Source organism: Epinephelus fuscoguttatus, linkage group LG1 (assembly GCF_011397635.1).
Source record: "Epinephelus fuscoguttatus linkage group LG1, E.fuscoguttatus.final_Chr_v1".
NCBI classification, from domain to species: Eukaryota; Metazoa; Chordata; class Actinopteri; order Perciformes; family Serranidae; genus Epinephelus; species Epinephelus fuscoguttatus.
In genome coordinates this window covers 15,522,036-15,545,162 of record NC_064752.1, presented here as the reverse complement: position 1 = coordinate 15,545,162, position 23,127 = coordinate 15,522,036, and the positions used below count along the sequence as shown (strand labels likewise).

Genomic DNA, 23,127 nt, shown 5'->3' with positions numbered 1-23,127 from the left:
TGCGTCTTGGGCTGCTCGATTATGAAAAAAAAAAAAAATCATAATCACAGTTATTTTGGTCAAAATTGAAATCATGATTATGCAAACGATTGATGATGACACGTGAAGAGTTATATTGTTTACACTACGGCATGTCATTTTTGTCTCTACATGGTCGGGCGTTTACAAGTCTCCTCTGCTCTCTGTATTGCACACAAAGGCGAGGGGTGGTATTACGCATGCGCGGCTTCCGTAGAAGACAAAATAACATCTCCAGGCTTCCGTGACTAAAAATCATTTACCCTCGATTTCATTCATTTTGAAATCGTTTAACCTCAAAATTGTAATCGCAATCACCAGACGATTAATTGCACAGCCTTAGTGCATCAGAACAAAAGACAAACAAGAAAGGACGGCAGAGGAGATATCCGTACACCAGTGCAACTGGGCTGGACAGCCACAAGGGTCACCAGACTGAGATCAATGCAAACACTAGTCAATTTGTTTAGGACATCCGTGCACAAAAAGAGTGCTCAAAGTGGGTAAAAGTAAAAAGTGAATGAAATAAAAACAGCAGCAAACATCATTGATGATAGTCAAGGACTGAAACGTTTGCTGCTGTTTTTATTCACTTCTTATGTTATTTTATTTTTTGCATTGATCTCAGCCTGTGGACCTTTTTGTGGCTGTCCAGCCCAGTTGTGCAGGTATCTCCTCTTTAAAACATATATGTTTAAAATCAGAACAAAAATGACTAATAAAGAAAACATAAATATGAAATAAACAATAACATGCACAAAAATAAGAAATACAGTAAGAAGAGAATTCATCAAACATTTGAAGGAGGGAGGAGAAGCCCTTTGCATAATTTTTTCTCAGAATATGTTCTTAAAGAAATTGAAAAGGTTAAAGAAGAACCTACCAGCAACTCTAAAGCTCACTAATTGACAAATGTGGTAACTTTCCTTTAAGTAAACAAAACCTGTCTGGTGTAATTAACCACAGCTACTGCAGGCTGACCTAATGGTCTTTCTATGATACTTCACACCTCAATTATAGTCTTATCCAACTTAATTCCTTGATTTTATTTATGTCTATGTCGCCTTTTCTCCCTTTTTTTATCCTATTTAGTCATTTAAATTTATTTTTATCCTGTTCTCCAGTTTTCAGGTGGTACAGTAAGTTATGCTAAGCTAAGCTAACCATTTCCTAGCAATCGCTTCAATGGAATGGTGACAATCTTCTCACGGAGCACTCATACAATAGCATTAAAAGCTAGTAGGTGTATTTCTAAAATGTCAAACCATTCCTTTGATGTTTTAAATTTGAATTTTTGTATTTTTCCACCTAATTAAGTCGAGGGTGGTGTTTGTCTACTTTTCTGAGACATGCTGTGAAGACTTTAGAGAAGTATTTCTTTCCCTCATTAAGTCAGTTATAAGTTCCTTCCCCAGTTTGTTAATAACTTTAAAACTTTCTCACCGTCTCACAGACCCACACTTGTAGCAACAGTAGTCAGACAGTTCACAGTTGTTTCTTCTCACATGGATCGTTACCAGCTTGGGCTGACCACCGCGCCCTGCTCTCTGACCTCTCTTCCTGTCCACACTGCATGGTGGTATTGGGTCCAGCCTCAGAGTCAGCGACCTTCGCCAGCAGCTCCGGTTTTAATCAGCAGCTCTCTCTACACGGGCAGCCCCGACCAGCCACTCCCTGCACCTTAATGAGTCGAGAGTCCCAGGCCAGACCGAGCCGCAGCTCGCTCTGTAGCTTTCTTTCCTCCTTTTCACATCTCAGCAGAGTGGGCGTATGTACAGCAGAACTACACCCAGTGAGGCACATCATTGTGTAAGACCAGCAGACAAGGCTGAGAACATTTGAAAGGCTTTTAGTGCGACATCTGTCTTTTGACTCTTTCTTTTTCAACTAATTGAATTATATTGTAGCAGAATTTTTTGATGCTGGCCAGTTTCTTGACACCAACACATCATTAGTTTTCCCGTATAATCAGGTGATTTACGATGATTGTCTTTGCTCGTCGCTCCTCTTTTGATTGCCTGCTGTCCACATGAGTCTATCTCTTAAACAAAGTTTGAATATTCCATCCTAACTAGCCAAACTTTTGAAATTAACTTTGATCGGAGGGCGTGCTGGTGGCTTAAAGATAATCACATCAAGGGCACGGACCCTGACCTGTTTTTGCATCAGTAAGTTTCTGCCGGGTGAAAAGCACTCAATCTGCAATTGTTGTCTTGCCTTTTGTGGGAATGTGAATAGCGCCGTATTGATTGGAAGCAAAATGTTTTTAATGTTGTAGATGAGATTTCAGGATTGCTAGCTAATGGGAAGATGGAAGCTCCCTGCAATCTATTTTCAAGTCAAGTTCCAAATTGAAAATCTTTACAGGCGTAATTAAGGCTTATCTGAAAGGAATGTCAAAACTTTTCAAATGCCTTTTTTATTTATTTTTTTCCGCCCATCCAATCCTGATTGTTACGTGTAAATACACAAACACGCTCAGAATGGTGATGAGTCTATGCAGAAAGGTAATGAATATAAAATAGAGAGCAGTATTGATGTTTGATCCAACTTAATGGCAGTGAAAACAGTGTCCTTGTAATTGATATTGTAATGTTCTTGCAAGTAAATAAGCAGTTTAGTGATGTTAATCAAGTCATTTTCTCAAGTATGTGTGTTTTCAGCGTAATGTAACTACATTTGTCTCATCCCAGTGGAGAAATTCTCTTTTCGTCCTCTGCTTGGGGTGCAGGGTCAATGGATTAAGTGTGTTGTTCAAGGACACGTGGACAAGTGGGGCTTCACTAGGGGTCAAAGTCGGGCTCCTCCACCTGGGGGATGACCTGGATTTTAAGTAGCAGTTGTGTTTGGATGTTTGAAACAAGACTGTGCTGAGAAAGTACTCAGATGCCCTCAGCCTGACTAACTGTTCCCTCCTGTGTCCAGCCTTTGTGCTAAGCTAAGCTAGCAGGCTCCTGGTGGTAGCTTCATAGAGAGAGTGACCTCAATCTTCTTCAATCTAACACACAGCATGAAAATGAATAACCATATTTCTAAAAATGTTTAAGTATTCATTTAAGCTCTCAACAGCAGACACAACACATGTTAAAAACTGATGCATAAGGTTTGTATCAAGTACTACAAGGGAATGTTAGCAAGTAAATCGTGTACACAGCCCTCTAATGTTGTCTGAAATCTATTTGAAACACATGATAATCATATTAAGGGACATGTCACATACTTCAGCTGTGTGGCTCACTGATAAGCTCTGTATTTATAATGAAACTATTCCATATACACCATGGTGGAGCTGTAAATATTAAATCATGTGTATCAATCCGCAGGTGAAAATAGTTCCTAACAAATGCACTTTTTTTCTCCTGTTTGAGTCATGTTAACTAAAAAACTACAGTGCCCAGCTATTTTACAAAATGTCTTTACCTTTTTTAACGGCAATAACTCATTTAATTGTGACCCTTTTTTAAAAGATGCAGTGTATCCTCAGTAGAAACACATGGGTTTGCAGCTGAGTGACACCCACAGGGACGTCAAAGAGAACAGGAAAATGCTAATGCTGTTGCTTTTGGTGTTTGGATGGGATTTATAGTAACACAAGACACAAAAAAAAATCAACCAATCAATTTATTTGTCACACGAATTCCTATAAAATAGTAAAATGAGATCCTGTCAGTTCCTTCAATGTGTGCATTAAACCAGTGACTGTAAAAGTGAATGTATGCCTGAGCAGTCTTAAGCAGTGTCTTCATTAAAGATCCCTGTGGCTGGTACCTTCTTCCCGACCTCAGCAGACAGAAAAAGCCAAGTGGTTGTAAAAGATATTTAACACCTGTGTAGTGGATCTGCACAATATGAGGAAAATATATGATAAGGTTTTTGAATATCACGATAATTATATTACTTGTGAAAAATAAATGATATTAAAGTGCACTCAGTTCTGCTTTCCTGGTGCTCTGAGTATACTGTTAGAATATAACACATTTTTTGTTTAATGAAAAAATGAAATGATTCCCAGCATTCTTTTATTAAATAAAACTGCGCACATTAAACTGGGACTCCTTTACTCCCACAGGCTCATCTTTTGTTATGTTATCTATTATGAAAATCCTTAAGATTTCCCACCTACTTGAGGTATTCCTAGAAACAACTTCAAAAAGCAAGGAAGTAAATAGTGGAAAGAAAATAGAAACTATAGGGTAAGGTAAACCACAACCAGGACAATTTACTTGTTCTAACTATTGAAAATTGCACTTATTTTCTATTTACCCTGGACTTTGACATCCTATAAGAGAAACAACATGGTTTAGTAAGTTGTTTAGGAACTCAGACCTGACCAGTTTTTACCTTTACTTGATACATGCTACTGGAGTTTTAGTTTCGATATTCATTGATTGAAGACTCTGAAGAGGAAATACAGCAGGTGTAGCTGCTGAATAAAATTTGGAGATATTATGATGGACTGAATGGGATCTGTTTCTATCTAAGAATGTATTGTATCTCTGTGGACATGTCAGTAAAAAGGATAAGTGGGAGAAAATTGAGCCTTAAACTGAAATTTAGTGGCATTTACTTGCAGACACTGACAGAGTTCTATTATTGTTGCTCTAATGCTTTGGTGAGAAAATGGATGACCCCTTCTCCAAGTAATTATGTCTTTATATTATTTAATTGGGGCGGCAGAGTGGTGTAGTGATTAGCAATGTTGCCTCACAGCAAGAGGGTTCCTGGTTCGTCTTCCTCCCACAGTCCAAAGACATGCAGGTTAATTGCTGACTCTAAATTGTCCGTAGGTGTGAATGTGAGTGTGAATGGTTGTCTGTCTCTATGTGTCAGCCCTGTGATAGTCTGGTGACCACCTTTCGCCCAGTGTCAGCTGGGACAGGCTCCAGGCCCCCCACGACCCTCAAGAGAATAAGCGGTTACAGAAATGACTAAATTATTAAATTGTCTAAATCAGTGGTTACCAACTGGTGGGTTACAAACATTTGTAGTTTGTAAACAGAGTTTTTACTTTTAGTACTGTTTCCTGCTGTAGGGTGCCATAGGGTGCTTCTTGTAGAGACAGAAAACTAGCTTGATGCTGTATGTATTCAACTGTGGGGACCTCGAACAAATGACTAAGGAGAAATTTGGACCCCGTAGCTGGACCAGTTGGGACCCACTGCTCTAAATGACATTGTGGTGACACGGTAGTCACTGTCTGGACTGTGTTCAGAGTCAGTGTTTCTTTGAGTAGTAGTTGAAGTGTTGTAGTCAAGACCACCTAAACCAAGACCAAGTCATGATCAAAGCTAGAGTGTATAGAAACCGAGACAAAGACCAGATCAGTGGCAGTCCCATACCGCTTGACACACTCATGATAAAAAGTAGACACTCCTCAAATTGATCTGGAAGACCCCCCAAAAACTCCCACAGAATACAAATTCCTTTTCATTTGTCTCTTTGTGTGCAAACTGTATATATGTGTGTTTGTATCAGTGCACAATGAGAATAAAGTGTTTGTATTTATTTGCTGTTTTCTGAGAGCAAACAAATACAGACACCAAAGAGCTAAAAATCTATCTGACCATCTTTATTTAACGCTCTTTTTTTGCACAGGCAGTTCAGCAATATCCCTGCAGTTGTGGTCTTGGCTGGTCTTGAAATAAAATCCTTTGTCTGAGAGACGGAGACAAGGTCGAGAAAAAATGCCCTCAAAAAGTGGTCTGGAGACCGCGATTGATCTCCAACAGCACAGCTCTGGTTTAGGCAACAAAGCAGTTTGGTTAAGGTTAAATGTTAATTATCACAATTTCCCTTGGGGATCAATTAAGTATTCTTGATTCAGATATTTTTAAAAAAGTAACAATAAAAACAATGCTGTGGTCACTGTGAGTGGGTGATGTATTGATAGATTGTTTATTCTGATGGAAATAAACATTGTCAGTTATGATTTTGTAAATATGTTTGGGATCAACATTTTTGTTGCTTACCAGCTACGTTAACGAGCAACATTTCCTCGTTATGTTAATATAACGATGAATGCGCTTGACATTACGCTTCCCTCCAAACATATTTCCTGTTTTAAATTAATTGTATATGAAGGTAATTTCCAAGACACAGGGCTGACACATTCGCTCTAACCACTGTATATGTTTCTCCTTCCAGTTCATGTGAAAGCGGGAACCTGTGAGGTAATTGCTGCACACCGATGCTGCAACAAGAACAAGATCGAAGAGAGATCCCAGACTGTCAAGTGCTCCTGCTTCCCTGGACAGGTGGCAGGAACAACAAGAGCGGCTCCATCTTGTGTAGACGGTATGCCAGCTTTCTCATTATAGTTTTGGTAATGATTTGAGGCTGACTTGTGATTAGGGTGGAAATGCGGTGCGGTGCAGAAACTGTCACACCTGTCACTGCGCCTCTGGTACTTATTCCATTGATTATTTGGGGATGTGAGGTTTTATTGTATGAAAGGAGGAATAAAAAAATACAGTGTTGAGATTTTTTTGATCCCATTGCTGTGTCTCTGAGGCTTTTACAATCCTCAAAATCAAATCTCCCACCAGTTCATTCAGTCAGCCCTTTGTCTGTTGTCGAGGCCACATCAGACCTTGTGTTCAGCCGCGTAGACCGAAGGCCGGGTCATTTAATATCATGTCAAAAGTGGCCTCAGTTACAGGTGAATCGATCCCCATCTGCTGCTTTCACTGTAATGGCTCCGACAGGGACTTCCTTGATTTTGACAGTTCTCTTTTCGCTGTAGAAATGTCAGGGGAAGCTGTTTCTCCCCCGTAGGCCTCCTCGGAGCAACTTAAGACCTTGACGTGGCAACCTGCTGCACGCTTTATTACCTCTCCTACATACTAACGCTCACCCTCCTGCTCACAACACTCACCGGCTTGACATTGACCCACGCCCTGTAATTCAGACCTGAAAACACACCAGGGCGGGACTGACGGGTCTCCTCTGTTGAGGCAGAGATCAAAAGAAGCTCTCTTCAGTCACTGTGATGTATATGGAAACCAACGGCTCTTGTTGTTGCTTCGGCCAGGGCAGAACCTGACTACACTTTGAAACAGCATGTTGTTAATTGCCTCCAGTATCTCAGTTTTTTTTCTGTTCTCTTTTTTTCCCCTCCCAGCATCCATAGTTGCACAGAAGTGGTGGTGCCAGATGCATCCCTGCATGGATGGGGAAGAGTGTAAAGTGCTGCCAGATCTCAAAGGATGGAGCTGCAGTACAGGAAACAAAGTTAAGACAACCAAGGTGGGTTTAATTCACAAAAGTACTTAAAGGCAGGTGGTAGATTTTCTAAAATTATGATGCGTTAAAAACCTCAGATAATAGTTGTAACAAAATGTGACCCCGAAATAACGGAGGAGGGCTGGATAAGTGTTTGAAAAAGAAAGAAACAAGACAGCAATGGAGGAGATTTTTTTTTTATCAACTTCAGATGAGAGCAGAGCAGAGCAGGCAGAGTAGGAGGCAGCAGGAGAGGAAAGATGTGACTCACAGGGGAGAGTCAGTGAAGTGTTTCTTGAAGGGATCAGCTTACAACTGTAGAAAGGGGTGAGTTAAGTTCAGCTATCTATTTAGCTACATTTCGCAATTTGCTGAGGAAGTCTACATACAGTCAGTTTATTGTATTTTTACTTAAGTCGCTAATTTGGTGGAGCCCAGTAGATCAGGTAGGCAGCAATCCAGGAGCAAGTCAGCCAACTGTGCACAGTTGTGGAGAGAACGGGCAACACTGGGGGATAGAGAAGGATGTTCTGGTGAGGCTGCTCCCAAAATCAAGGCTTCCACTCCCATTCATTACGAAGCCAAAGAATTCTCCACACAACAATGGAGAATCAGGTTGCAGTCGTGCTCGGGTGTGAAAGCAAACAGACAAACCACAGGATTTTTGTGATGGTAGATATTATGATTTTAGCATGATTTCAAAAGATAAATTGATGATGTGCTGTTTAAAAAGAAATCTCCTGCATGTGCAGCAGCAGGAGACGTACTCAGATCTTTAACTTTAAGTAAAAGTCCCAATGACACAGTGGAGAAATATCTGTTACAAGTTAAAGTTCTGCACTCAAAATTTTACTTAAAGCCTGTCCAAGTGGAATTACTGTCGGCGCCGCTGTCAGAAAGACACCCAGATCGCTTTCTGTTTTCCTCAGAGCAGCAGCTACCAACAACACAGGACAAAAGCATGATTTCATTCATTCATTTAGTCCACAATAGAGACATGAGAGCAGATAGAAATGGTGCCAGCCTGACACTCTGCCTTCATTTTCCCAGGAGATCGTACTCGGTGGCAGACAGAATTGCATGGTGAAAGGGAGGCTGATAAGGAACCAATGTAAATGCAGATGGTGTCATTATGCTATAGCCATCCCATCGTACAATCAATATCATTGTTGTAACGATAAGGTAAAGCAGGCGAGTCAAAAGTCTGGACTGGGGGCCATAAATATAGTATACGTGGCGCCACATATTATCGGTTCATCAAGCAACTTCACTGGCAGGACTATCATACAGTCTGTAGATGTGCACCAAGGAGGAACAACGCTGGTGGGACTGATGTGTTCTCATAAACAGACCTAGCAACACACATCTCCTGCTAGGTAGCAAACTACAGCTAAGATGCGCGAAGTCGACAGCGATGGCCGCTGCTTTCAAGAGTGGTTGAAACCTTGAATGCTTTCTTTTGTTAAGATTTTTTGCCTTTAATTAATAGGGCAGTGGTGATTGTGAACGGGGAGAGAGAGAGAGGGGTTGACATGCAGCAAATGGCTGTGAGCTGGAATCAAACCCACAGCCGCTGCAGCGAGGAGATTGCTTTTGTACATGGGATGCCTGTTTTACTCACTGAGCCACTTGACACCCCAAAAACTGACTACTTTTTAACTGAAAGAGGAAATTATTCCTTTGTCTCATTGATGAGACAAGCAGCTGGCCCCTGGATATTTTCACATTATCTATTCTGGTCCGTGTTCAAAAACGTTTGAACACCCCTGAGTTAAACCAAAAAGCTTGTCTATTTTTAGTTTAGGTAAAAGTACAAAAGTATTAGCATTAATATGTATTTAAAGTATCACAAATCAGTATCAAAAAAGTACTCATTATACAGCATGGCCCAATTCAAGAATAAAATATGTAATAATTTTGATGTATTAATACGTTCATCACTTTAATGTTGCAGCTGGTAACTGTACAGATAATTTTAATTACTTATATTCTGATGGGTAGTTAAATCTATAAAATCTCTAGTGTTTATATTTTGTATTCACAATCTGAATCTGTAAAGTAACTGGAGTTATCAGATAAATGTTGTGGAGTTAAAAATACAGTATTTACCTCAGATGTAGTGGAGTACAGGTATGAAGTACTGTAAATGTAAAGGTGAAAGTACAAGTATCTTAAAATTCTCCTTAAAGGGACCAATGTGAGATCAGGTCGGTGTCACAGTGGTGTGACGAGTGTTAGGAACTCCCCATGCTGCCAGTTCCTGGAGCTCCTGACCCATCTGATAGCCAAAATCCACCAGATTATGTTTTTCCCGTCACCCTGCAGACTTTCGCTCACGGCACGGCAGGTGCCCTAACACCATTCATCTGCACACACTCACCACACCGAGGTGTCACTGACAACTTAAAATCGCTATCCCTTTAAGTGCACTGCTCGATTACATGTGCCAAGTTACATTCCACCACTGCGTATATGCCTCATCATGATAAATGAACAAATAAGGTGCAGTAATGTGATGCATGTCTTTCTGTCACACTCCAGAACTTTAGTTCCTTACACACTTACTTTACTTACCAAAAATTAGATGCTTACTAAAAAAGCTACTAAAACAAAACAGACTAGAAGCCAAAAATGTATTTGTTTTTATTTGATCCAGACTACAGGTGAGAAAGCATCCTTAGATTCAGCAGTGAATACTGTTTATCATTGCTCCCCCAGAGAGTGAATGCACACATAATTAGTGGAGATTAGATACTCAATTATATTTAACCTTGTAATGTAACAAAATTTTTGACACATCGTATTGTAATCTCACATATTTGATTGAAAAGCGATCATCACTTAGAAATAGACTGTAGTTTGAGGCCTGGTCTGTGATGCAGGTGTAATCATGACATACTTTCAGCGTTTTCATCACCAGCTGAGATCTGCACTCGTGTTAACACAGAGCCTAACTACAAAACAGAATATTTAGTGTCAAAGTGATTCATGAATAAACATGATGTGTCACTTTAATATATGCAACAACACATTCTTTCTGCATGGACCTACTGTATAATTTCACACACAAAAAAAATCAGAATTACAGGGTTGGAAGAACATGTGTCAGATTGATTCACTTGAATAATAATGATTATAATTATAATAATATATTATTATTAATAAGATCAGAAAGAAGCTTTCGGCTGAGCGCAGTATAATATGTGTATAAATAGACCGAACCTCATGATTCTCAGTCTGTGGTTGAGGTGAGAAGTGAGATATGGACGCATAAAGCACATGGCAACTTAGCAAATGGAAAATCAATTATCACCTCTGTAATAAACAGTGTGATTGCACACAAGTGAGTTCATTGGTACAAATTGGAGAACGCAGCCTCTGGGGAGCTGAGCACAGATCCAGCTCACATGTCTCCAGCTCCTCCTCATGGATTTAGCATTAAGGGTGAGAGAGAGCGGGCTTGAGTCGGGTCCTGCCTTTGAAAAGTCAGAGCCGGCTTGCATACGACTTCAAAAGTGCCAGCGAGAAGCAAAACAAAGGCAAGCAAAGGCAGGGGAAAGACAAACAAACAACAAACAAAAATCCCTCCAGGAAGCCAAATCATCAAGCGGGATGTGCTGAGGCAGGGCAGGAGGGCTCAAGCTGTAGCACTTCCAGAGATTAATAGAGGTTATCTGGACGTGTGTTTTGGGTTTCAGGGTGTGGTAGACCTGAAGAGGATGGTAGGTGAGGAGGAGGAGGAGGAGGAGGAGGAGGAGGAGGAGGAGGAGGAGGGGAACACAGTGGGCCCTTAGCCATCCATCACGGCCCAGTGTTTGACTCACCAAACGCCTGTAGTTGAGCTGCCTCTTCCATTATTCATGGCTACAGGAGGCCTGGACCAAGCAGAGCTTTTTATTTTAGCCGGGTTAATAATTCATGCCCTCGCACATAGCCACGGGAAAGCAGAAACAGAGGCACAGACAAGCAGGGGTCCAGGTGGCTAGTAGAACCCGTCAGAACCTCGACTCTTTTTTGATTTGGGAGTCAGCGGGGGTCGCTCCATGCTCGTGGCCCTGCTGCCTCCCACAGAGAGCCAGCGAGGGACGGCTTGTGTATGCTAGAGGGCCTCTGTACCCAAGCTTCCTGGACGGTTAACATCATTCTGAGGAATAAATGGAGGGCTCTGCTGAAGATTGAGCTCAGATTCACAAGTGAAGTGACAGTTTCCCTTGAGAAAAGTGATGCTGGTTCTTCCAAAATTATTAAAAAATTCGAACGTTAAAAAAATCAAACCGATCCAGCACAGATTACAGCTTAGAATAATGTTAAAGTAAAACAATGGTTGAGTAAAGATAGATGTTTTTCCTTTTTTAATATAAGAAAACCAGAGTTCAGTCAAATCACAAACTGTCAAAGCAAGTCTTAGGGTGAAGTCAGGTAACCATAGACGGTATATAAAGATGGACAACATGGCTGCTCCCCAAATATAAAGCCAAATATTAATCGCCCCCTGGTGGCTGGCTGCAGTATAGGTCATAAACCTTGACTCCTCCATGTTAGCGGATGGCACATAGGCCAAACGTACACGTCAAATAAAGTTTTCCAGGAGATGGTGTCTGTTAAGTTTGGTAGTTCGTATCACCTTGATTTTTGCTTAAGTGCTTATTTTTCTGATAGGTTTGGTTTTAATTAGTTATTTGATGCTATAAAAAGATGGTTTGACACAATGATTGTGAGTTGTGCGTGTCAGTCGGTGGGTTGGACAGTTGTATGCGTGGGGACTGGGCACTGCAGCTCCACTTCCCGATAGTTACTTTACAAGCTCTGCTTCCTAATGACATCACCAGTGCAAGATGGCAGCACTTGTGTCTGGGATATTTTGGCTTCATCTCTGTACAGTGGGAGGAAGTGGAGACATGTTGCCCATATTTATATAGAGTCATTGGCACTGGCATCTGAACATTTCACATAAGTTAGGCCAAGTCTATTCACCGCATAAGCGTGAAAACTTCTATTCAAGGGGTGTGACTATGCAAAGCCTGCCCGAAGCCACATGAGAACTCGACATCTAAAGGTTTGTGGCCTGAAGTCTTAAGTAGGACGAGCCCAACAGTGGTCAGGTCCAAGTCTCTAGTCCTAAATATTGTAGCTGAAAGCTGCACAAATCCCACCATCCATCCTTCCATCCATCAGTTTCAACCGCTTATCCAAAGCCGGGTCGAGGGGGGGGACGCAGGCTGAGCAAAGTATTCCAGACACCTCTCTCCTCATCAACGCTTTCCATCTCCTCCTGGGGGGACTAGAGGAGTTCCTTAGCCAGACCAGATATGTAATCCCACCAGTGTGTTCTGGGTCTGCCCCAGAGCCTCCTACTAGTTGAACATGCCCGGAATAGGAGACATCCTGATCAGATGTCCGAACCACTTCAACTGACCCCTTTTGACATGGAAGAGCAGCGGCTCTACACCGAGCTCCCTTCGGATGTCCGAGATCCCTACCCTATCTCTAAGGCTGAGCCCAGCCACCCTTCAGATGAAAACTAATTTTGGCAGCTTGTATCCGTGACCTCGTTCTTTTGCTCGCTACCCAGAGCTCATGACTATAGGTGAGGATTGGGACGTAGACGTACCAGTAAATGGACTGTTTAAGTCTCACAGCCACTCTTCTCCACCTGCCCAGCACTTTGCAAGAATCAGACAAAGGTAGCGACTAGCTGGTGAACAAAGTTAAGCATTTAGCAGTTTAGCGCAGGGGGGCTGGAGCCTCTCCCAGCTGACATTGGGCAAGAGGCAGGGTACACCCTGGACAGGTCGGCAGACTATCACAGGGCTGACACACAGAGACAGATAATCATTCACACCTACAGCTAATTTAGAGTTACCAATCAATCTAGCCTGTATGTCTCTGGACTGCGGGAGGAAGTCAGAGTACCTAGGGAAACCCACACTGACACGGAGAGAACATGCAAACTCCTCACAGAAGGGCTCCCCCACCTCAGGGGTTCAAACCAGGAAACCTCTTGTTGTGAGGCAATTTCCCTCCTTTATGTGAAGCACTTTGTAACTTGAGTTTTGAAAAGTGCTTTTTAAGTAAAGATGTCTGATAGTTGAAGTAAGCAACACTTAGCCAAAATGTTTGCCACAACAAATATAATACGATAATGTGCCAGTGTTGTGTCTACCCCCCCAAACTGGATACATAATATAAGTGTAAAGGAACCCCTCAGTTGCAGCACATGCCTCGTATAGTACTATAAATAATTTCCTCTTTGATGTCCAGCGGTGACTTGTTGATAAAAAATGATGGTGTCATTTCACCTCATGATGAAGTCACATCAATAAATCAGATATCTTAACACCCTGCAGGCCCTTTCTCAGACAACTCCAGTTGTTCGCTCTTTCTCTGCATGTCCGGGAGCAGCTAGTTTTATAGTCCTGCTGGTAATGTCAAGAATTATAACCCCGGCAGCCCCTGCTTTTCACTTCCTATCAATCAGAGGACAGAAGGCTAAAGAACCACAGAGCCTTTCCACTTGACAGGTGCTACGATGCTTGTTCAGAATGTGTTGAGGGCTGGTGATGGATAGCTGTCTCAGGGTGAATTTCTTTTCAACACATAATGGAAATAGGCCATTAATTTACAGGACTAAAATTGTATAAAGATGTGTATTAGCTGTAACACACTGTATAATAGCTTGGAGCATGGAATGTAGTGATTGAACTGCACCATTATGTGTCTTTGTTTCTTCCTTTTGGCTCGTGTTGCTTTTCTGTTGGAGGACGAGTCTTGCAAATGTGCATCTCTCAATACATTTGGGAGCACAGTATGCATGCATGTAGCTTGTGATTGACGAAGGCAGTAGCTCATTACACAGTCAGCTCCTGGACCGACCCCCAGATGGATTCTGTAAGTGAAGGGCAGCTCATAGGCACAGTTGAGCAGTGGGATTTCTATGAGATCGTTAGGTTTAGAAGATAAATGATAACCTGGTGATCTTGAATCCACAACGTTTTCTACCACTGAAGGTTAAACTCTGCATGACACGGAAAGTTTATACCTCATAAAATTATAACAGGGCCACCTCTAGCTCACCTGGTAGAGTGTGTGCCCCATATAGGCTGAGTCCCAGCTGCCCCAGGTTGAATCCTACTCACCATCAGAAGGACTAGTTACACTGTATTATTGAGGTATTAGGACTTTACAGGAAATAAAAGAGATGGCATAAAAGGCTCAAAATATACATGACTCACGGCAACTTTTGGAGAATGGCAGTCGGGGGTGCAACAGATTGTGACGATGCAGCTGATGTTTTACTGGAATGCGAGGTGAATGCTTTGCTATATTCGAAATCACATACTGTTTTAATAAACATAATGCCAAATAGAGTACACAGTGCATTGGCGCTGCAGAGTATGTGGGTGTTGTGTATGCAAAAAATGCCCAGACTACATCAGCAAAAAATTCTGAGTATGAGACGTGAGCATACTGGATAAAGTCAGCTTTGCGTCTCTTCAGTCTGCCCAACAGCAGAGATTTTGAACCGGCAAAAAGCTATTTATAAATCACTTTGTTATGTTTTAATATTTTATTCAGGCATTAAAGTAACTATTTAGTTTCAAAATATTTGGTCAGTTTATCCAAATAACAGCTATTTGGAAATTAGGCTAATTCATACAATGTAAAATGCCATAGGCTTGTGCTAATAACATTAGCATGTTATATTTGTGGGTAAAATGTGTTCGGCAACATACAAGTGTTTCATCTGTGAATCTTGGGACTTACAGTGAAGCAAATTTGCATACTTGTGTTTGATATCATCGCTTATAAGCCATGTTTAATGTGTGTTTTAGATGTGTTTGAATCTTTACAGCATACATCCACCTTAAGCATCACTATGAGGCAGTAACTCACATGGACATTCATACTATCTCCCTAAATTTAAGCCACTCTGCAGTGCTGTCAAACCGACCAGTAGGAGTGCTACAGCAACAACATAATCCCTCACTGGCTTCCCTCCCACAAACAGCCACCCAGCATGCAACTAAGCTGGGTGTTTATGCTGCCATGAGTTGAATCGTGGTCCTGTGGACATCGTTTTACCCCTCTGCCACCAAAGGGCTTTATGCCATATGGTTTGATAGACGGACTCTGCTGTTATTTAAAATAACTGTAAAAGAATTTTGCAAATTTAGCAGATCCTTTAAAAGCTGCACTCCCTGTATACCTAATTTCAATCAACTAATTGATACTGGTATTTAGTTGAAGCCTATTAAGGCTGCATCAACACTAATATGTTTTTGTTTTATAACTACTGCTACATTTACGCCTTGCATCCACAATACTCCAGTGTTTGGATCCCCTAAAACTGTGACCTTTGAAAATGCTGCTGACCGTGTTTTAGTTTGAAAACTCCAGGGCTGAGTTTAAGTATAGATGGGCGGACACAGAGACTTCTCAAAACGACACAGACACCCACGTTCACTTCCTAATTGGGTCTAATCAGTCATAACCTGTCAAGCCAAAAGTTTATAGCAAGGTCTACATACCTTTAGTTATTTTATTCTTCTTGTGTTAGTTCTCATTTACCAGCATGGCTCCCTGCTGTGATGGATAATGCTCCCTGTATCATTCAGATATGTCACAGTATTTGCATTGCAGCTACTCCCAATCTGTTTTTCACCGCCTTGACAGCCTTATACTCATGTTACTTTCATCATTACTTCTACCTTATTCAGTCCCTCCGGGATCTCGTGGCGAAAGAACCTTGAATTTGAGGCCCAAAACCCTTGAATTTACGGCCAATTTTGTCAAAGATTGTGATAAAAATTGCTGCATTTTTATGTGATTTTTTGCGGGAAATTGCGGCAACTGACAAAAATTGCGGCTAGCGACAAAAGGAGAAAAACTGAAATTGATTTTTTTAAATTACTACCTCCACAAAAATAAGTAATGTAATCACTTGCTATAATAATCATACTGAACATTACAAAAATAGCTGCAAATGTTTTTATAGTTCTCTTCTTTAATTTTATTTAATTAGTTTCAAAACATGGACTCCAATAATGTTGCAAAAAATCCTGAGTAAATATTGTAGCTCTCAAACCAGACAATGTGACTGTAAAACAACATGTAAGCTACATCTTCTGTAAACATAACCTTTTATTACATTCAGCACATATTGTATGCATTTAAACAGTGTAAATTCTTATGTCAATACAGAGCGTTTCTCCATACTGCAATGCCATTAGCTCGATTTGATGATGCGCTCGACACTGTTTCAAATGATGTCGCATGCGGGACGACTTCCGGTCAGCCAGAAAATGCGGAAAAATTGCGGGACTTTTGAAAAATTGCAAGCCCCCACAAATATTGCAGACTTTCGTTGAATTTGCGTTAATTATTGCGATTTTCTGGAGGGACTGCTTATTGTCATGTCTAGTCTTACTTCTCTCCATCTCCATGTTATTTTTTGTAACTAAGAAACCAACCACAGTGTAGACAATCAGCTTCCTGTTTACATCAGCACGCCCATGCCCCATGTATGTAAAAGATCATGTGATAAGTGTCATCGGGTGTGTAAATTGTGGATAGAGATCATTTCTGAAACAATACTAAAACATTTGTGTGGATCGTTTTCTTTTTAAAACACAGTTTCAAAATGATAACGCATTAGTGTGGATGTGGCCTAAGTTGTGCACTTGCTTCAACACAAATTTCAGCTTTTTGTTTCAATCTGCTTCAAAACATGTCCAATTTTCAGTCTATAAACAAGCTAATGTCAGTGAAATGGAACCAAGCTTTGTGTTAGACTCCAGCCCTTCATCCCAGTCAGAAACAGTGTGTGAATAAAACGATTTTTGGAGTTAAAAGGCTGAAAGGCGGCGCGAGACGTTTAGTCGATGGATAGCCTTAAAAGAGGAGCTAAATCATTCTATCGATGATTGATTAGGTTTTTATAGTCCATTAAGTCATTGCCGGAGGCTGACACTGACCATATAACTTGTAAAGTAGAGCAACAGTAACACCTGGAATAAAACGTGTCAATAAAAGTCCAAAGGAATCAGACAAGTCCATTCAAAGATGCTCAGTCTTTTATTGCTTTATCTAGTCAACAATAAGCAACACACGTGTGCACATAAACACACGTGAGCTTCAGTCACTCTCCATCAAGGATAGGGTCTTAGTTTGTTTGTCAATGGGACTTAATGTACAGCTGATCAGTCAAGTGTGGCTTTTCATCCTGAAGCAACTTAAGCATCAAACCCCGAGGAGCTGCCTCCTGTCCTCCTGATTCCCCTTTGTGTGTTTCCTCGCCGATAACCCTCACAGTGACAAACAACAATACCACAGCATGCTAACTGCTTTAATAAGGTTTCAGTGTGCTTCATATATTTTCCTCCTGCTGCCACATACTGTACAGTGTTTGTCTGTCTCCTGCTATTAAAGTTGTGTTTATATTGTGTATCTTATGTTTTAATTTTTCTTTATAATGAGAATGTGTAAAACAGAAAGTATAAAACAATTATCAAAACAACAATTGATTTTTATGCCACTGCAGCAGATCCAAAATGTTGCCGCCAGCAGAAATATGCTTGAGCCCATCTCTGAAAACATTCGCCTCTGATAATGTTGTGACCAAACAACTCGGTTTAACTGAACGCACGAATGTTTGTCTACAGCCTGCTGCTGCTGCTTTAACAGTAGCAAGACCAAATCATTTTCATACGCTCTCTCACATCGTGATTCCTGAGGATTGTCACATGGAAGTGAAAATTAAATTGTGGCTCCCTGAACAGCGAGCAGTGTGTCTTCAGCTGCAGCTCATAGCAGCAGAAAAAATCTCACTTCCACAAAATATTAGAGTTGAATTGCTCCGAAGACTGATTGTGTGGGGTAAACCCCTTGCTGGTTCAACTGGTGAAACCCTGCCAACTGTTAATTGAATGACAGTAATGTGCAAATATTCGCACAGGAACACTGTGTTTATTTGTGTCTGGTGTGTGTGTGTGTGTGTGTGTGTGTGTGGTGCTTCCTGCATCAGAGGGCAAGTCAAAAAGTTACTTGTGTTCTACTTTTAAAGGGCAAACCAACAAGGAACAACGAGTATTTTTAGAGCTCTGCTTAAAGTGAGAGTACTATTACAAACTGCATCTTTCAATGTTTGAGTTTAATATTCATGAAAACGTCTGAGAATACTTATGCCAGCAGTATGCCATCATGAATAATAATATCCCTCCTGTTTGCATGGAAATCATTGAGCATGATGTTCTTTGCATTGCGTCTGACTTGGAGCCGCTCGCTGTCTTCTCATTTTTTGCTGTATAACACCGCAGATGTTTGAATTATAAACATGCCAGCTGGGAATATACACACCTTGAACCTGTCACAGTTTTGACAGATGGGCTGTTGTGAGATGTGCAGCACCAAAACAAGAGTTGTTGTTTTAATGAGAGAGCCACTTTTTGAAGTAGAGCTGAAATGATTAGTCAATCAATCAATTAGTCAACAAACAAAAACATGATTGAGTCTATAGGCATATTATAAGTTATTTGAGTTAAACGCTAACATCAGCATGCTGTCGTGCTCAAAGAAAATGCTATCTTGCTGATGTTCAGCAGTTATTTTTTTATTATGTTTACCATCTTAGTTTAGCTTGTTAACATGCAAACATTTGATATTAATGAACTGTCATTAAAGTAATTTTCTATGCAAAAAATCAATCATTTCCAGCTTGTTAGATGTGAATATTAGCCAGTTTTCTTAGTCCTCTATGTTGGTAAACTGTATATCTTTGGATTTATGACTGTTGTTCAGACCAAGTGTGGAGTGTGGACTGGTAGCTGGAGAGGTGCCAGTTCACCCTCTTCTTCAGGCAAGGCAACAAACCCCCAACTGCTAGCAGCGAATAAAAAACTTAAAGAAGCTGTATGTGACATTCAAAGCATTAATACAGCAGCAAACTATTTGCTATGTGAAGATAGAGTTGAGTTATAGCCTCCTGAGCAGGGAATAAAGTTACACCAGGTAGCTCTTTGCTGCTGTTCTGGACTGCGCTCACAAGGCGGTTATCATTGTCATGGAGGTGCAGCCCCCAACCTCTGGTTCCTCCTCGGCTAACACCATTAGCTCAGTACTGTTGCCATTGTAGGAGCTGTTTAATGAATTAGCACCATTAGCTGCTAGCTGCTGGGTTAGCCACCTCCACGTTGAGAACCATGTGCAGGCAATCTCGGCCCTGACTCCGAATCATTGATATGCTCTGAATGTTGCATACAGCTCAGGCCCCCAGGAACACTGCTCAGTCTTGCAGACAATTTTCCAAACAGTTAACTAGTAATTGAGAAAATAATCTTCAGATTAATTGATAGTAAAAAATATCCTAAATTGGAGCCCTCATTTGAACCAAGGGATGCACACACAGCGAGCAGCAGCAGCGACCCACCATCTGACACCAGTACACTGTGAGGACGGAAACAGAGGGCTCGGTGGGGGTAGCACACCTGTGGCCACAAGCGAACACGCCATCTGTGGTCATTTTGACTTGACTTCACTACAAGCTGATTGGCTGTAGAAACAGGTGACATGCTTTACGTTCTAAAACGAGCCGCCGGTCAATTTGGCCAGCTGCCAGGTTGAATCGAGCTCAGATGGTCAGTTCACACCGCTGCAAATTTCTCTGCAACATTCTAAAACAGTTTAGTCTCGTTATAAATCTTTGGTCTGAACTGGGCTTTACGTTCCATTCCCCCAAAATACTGCGGTCACAGGCCAGCTGGCTAGAATTTATTCACTTTGATGAAATTAGTATCTGTGACAGCTCCAGATTTTGCACAAGGCATTTTACAGCATAATGCTTCATCAACTAGCCTACATGGAGCATACGATGGGCTTTATCTCCCTCCCTCATAGAGACTGCTATCACATTGTTGTACACTGTCACTGTAATTCTGTATTTGTTTACGCACGTCCACTTTTCAACAATCAAATCAAATTCCTCCCAGTGTTATATCCCGCCTGCCTATCCTGTTTCATTTGAAAATACGTTGCAATACTGAAGCAAGATGCTCGAAACACTGTTTCATCAGGATTTTAAATTAAAAACGCACAGTGGGTTTAATCATTCCACTCCTCTCCCAGTGGTTTCTGTTATATTGCACATCAAGAAGCACTATTTTTGAAAGTGTAACTTACCTTTCTATCCTGAGCATCCTTTTCTGTCTCTTTTCTCTCCAGGTCACACGATAGTCGTCTGTTTCCACGATAAACCTTGTTCGGAACCAGATGTTTCGTTTCTTTGACCAACACCACAGGACAGTTGGATATCATGTGTTTTGAGGATTGGTGGAAACCAGGGACCAACGAGGACAATTATCACAGAGACATTCCACTGAACGAATGGAGGAAGAGGACCAGGGAGTATCATATAAGACTACATATCCAAAAAGATTCCTGACTTTAGATCCAGCATCAACAGTAGCTGTCTCTGAACTCTACTGCCCACCAAATCTCTCTTTGTATTATAGTTTTATTCCTATGGACTAGGAGACTCAACCATGAAGATATTTATTGACTTAAAGACTGTGGATTACACCAGAAAGAAAAAAAAAAATTACCCTTAAAGCAAAACCACGTGATGTGAAACTTTTGTGTTATTTTCTTGCCACAAAGAGCCGCAGGACTCTTGATGCATATCTGTGTTGAAGATCTAGTGAGATCATAAGCATTTTTCATTCCTTTTAGCCTTATGGAGCAGAGACATCTCTTCAGTTTCTTTTTTTCTGTTAATTTGAAACTATCAAGTGTTTGGCTTTCTTAAGTTTATTAGGATGTCAAGTCTTGTTTTTAAAGACAAAAGATGACGCCACTACAATAAAACCCAGAAAAAATGTAACCATGAAGGGTCAACACAGCTGAGTTCTGCCAAAATGTTTTAATGGTATCTGTTGTTTTCAAAGCCTGGTGAGTACCATTGATTACAAATGTCAGTATTATCTCAATAAATCTAACTCAATGGAAATCACTAGTGAGGAAGATCTGGGTTTTTACAGTCTGTGATAACGCTGTTTGATTACCACTATGCCTGAGACTTCAAGAGCTGATCTGCGCCCCCTAGGGGTTCCCGAATTACTGCAGTAGGGCTGCCTATTGTGAGTGTTAAGTGTTTTTGTAGTTTATTTGTTTTGTTTGTTTAATTTTCAAAAGTAAGAATATGTCTTAAGATAGAAATGACCATGAATCCAACATATAGAGTGCTCCAGGGATGGAACTTAGCATCGCACTTGTCTTGTCGTCAAAACGCCTAATGGGATTTTCCACTGATTTTTGGACTACAGCAAAAAAATAAGCTTCATTGCAAAAAAATGTTTATGATACTTGCATGTTTATTTCAGTAAAATAATCTTCACAAATGAATGCCAGAAGTAAAAAGCTAACATTAGGCTACAAACGAACTGCACTATGGTTGCATAACATCATTGTCACCACCACAACGAGTCTATGAAGCTGCGTTCAGCATGATGACGTTCTGTTGTCTAATTTAGCCACTTAACACACATAAAAGCTTCAGTATTTTCTATGTCATAGAATAAAACGTGAAAGTCTTGTAAGCTTGTGTTAGCCACAGAATTTATTTCAGGCATCTAACCAAAAAACCCATTGACTTCAAGAAGGGAAAAGTGGGAGTGCTAAAATGCTAGCCCATTACCCACTTTTAGGACTCATTTCTGCACCACTCAAATGTGAGCAAAGATAAATTGGTCTACAATTAAGTTATAGTACACAACCTTAATGATAGGCTAATTGTTAGGCTACCCATGAATCCTTGTGCAATCATGTGAGCTAGCTAAATGACTGGGCGGCATTTATCCATTAAGGCTAGGTGAACTAGTTAGCTAACATTTGCGTAAACATACTTGCCAGTTAGCTGTAGTATAAGTGTACAGACAGCCTTGTGAGCCACAATTAATTGTTTTGTTACTTTTTTGAGCAAGAGACTCTGAAAACACCGGTGAAAGTGCAGAGATTGAGGTTAACACATCTAGCCATGCTACAACTATTGCTGACTTAGAAGCTACAGGCAAGCGCGAACGAGAGAAGACCCGAAAATATTCAGAGAATTAATTCAAGTGCAACTCAGTTATAATATATGTTGTAGAGGGTCCCTGCTCCAGCTGTCTTTGAGCTTAGCGGTTCTTGGCCTGAAAAAGGTTGAAGAATCCTGCTTCATAGGCAGTAGCTGCTGAGACATTAAATTAGCAGGTCAAGTAAATAATTTGACAAAAGAAAAAGGAGGAGGAGGAGGAAGAGGAGGAGAGTTCACAGCTAATCAATGTTGTCTTCACGATGGAACTGAAATGTGAAATTCAGCAAATGTAAAAATAGGCCACGTTCAAAAACACAAAGGGAGAATCTCTCGGCACGGTTTCTTAAAATGAACAGACTTCACAAAAAGCCATCTGAAATCTGGGTCCGGGGAGAGACTGATAATTAGCTCTCACCCGAACACAACTCTAATCCTATTTGATGCATTTCCAAAACTAGATGTGATCGTCATTCAAGCCTGCTTTTATTGTGTCAAGTTAATGCTACTCATCAGCGACCAATGATTGGTGCTGGGTGGTGGTCCGAATGATTTCCAGTAAGGCGTTGCCTGTTAAAATCCCAGAAGGATTGTTAGTGCGTGTCATTAGAGCTTATAGAAAATAAACATTCAGGCTGGGTAGTGTGGAGCAGGAGGGTGGGGAAAAGGGGACAAAAGCCCTATTTGTACTGTTAACACCAGGGGAGCTCATGTGATTTAGAAATTACCCCCCATGTCTGTGCTTGATATGGTGCATTCCTGTGGGATAAGCGAAGTCTGTACTTTACTTGAATTTACTGACATTATCCCCTAGATAGGATGCACAC

General features: G+C 40.9%; 1 protein-coding gene across 1 annotated transcript in view; it reads left to right on the top strand.

Moving 5' to 3' along the window:
- The window catches only part of tafa3a (TAFA chemokine like family member 3a), a 169,208-nt gene extending 147,677 nt beyond the window's left edge, over positions 1–21,531 (top strand). The window contains exons 3-5 of the mRNA XM_049577753.1: positions 6,163–6,312; positions 7,139–7,263; positions 20,455–21,531. Of these exons, the coding sequence (XP_049433710.1) occupies positions 6,163–6,312; positions 7,139–7,263; positions 20,455–20,466 (287 nt within the window). The 3' untranslated portion in view covers positions 20,467–21,531. The remainder of the gene's footprint in view (positions 1–6,162; positions 6,313–7,138; positions 7,264–20,454) is intronic.
- Positions 21,532–23,127: the final 1,596 nt, after the last annotated feature.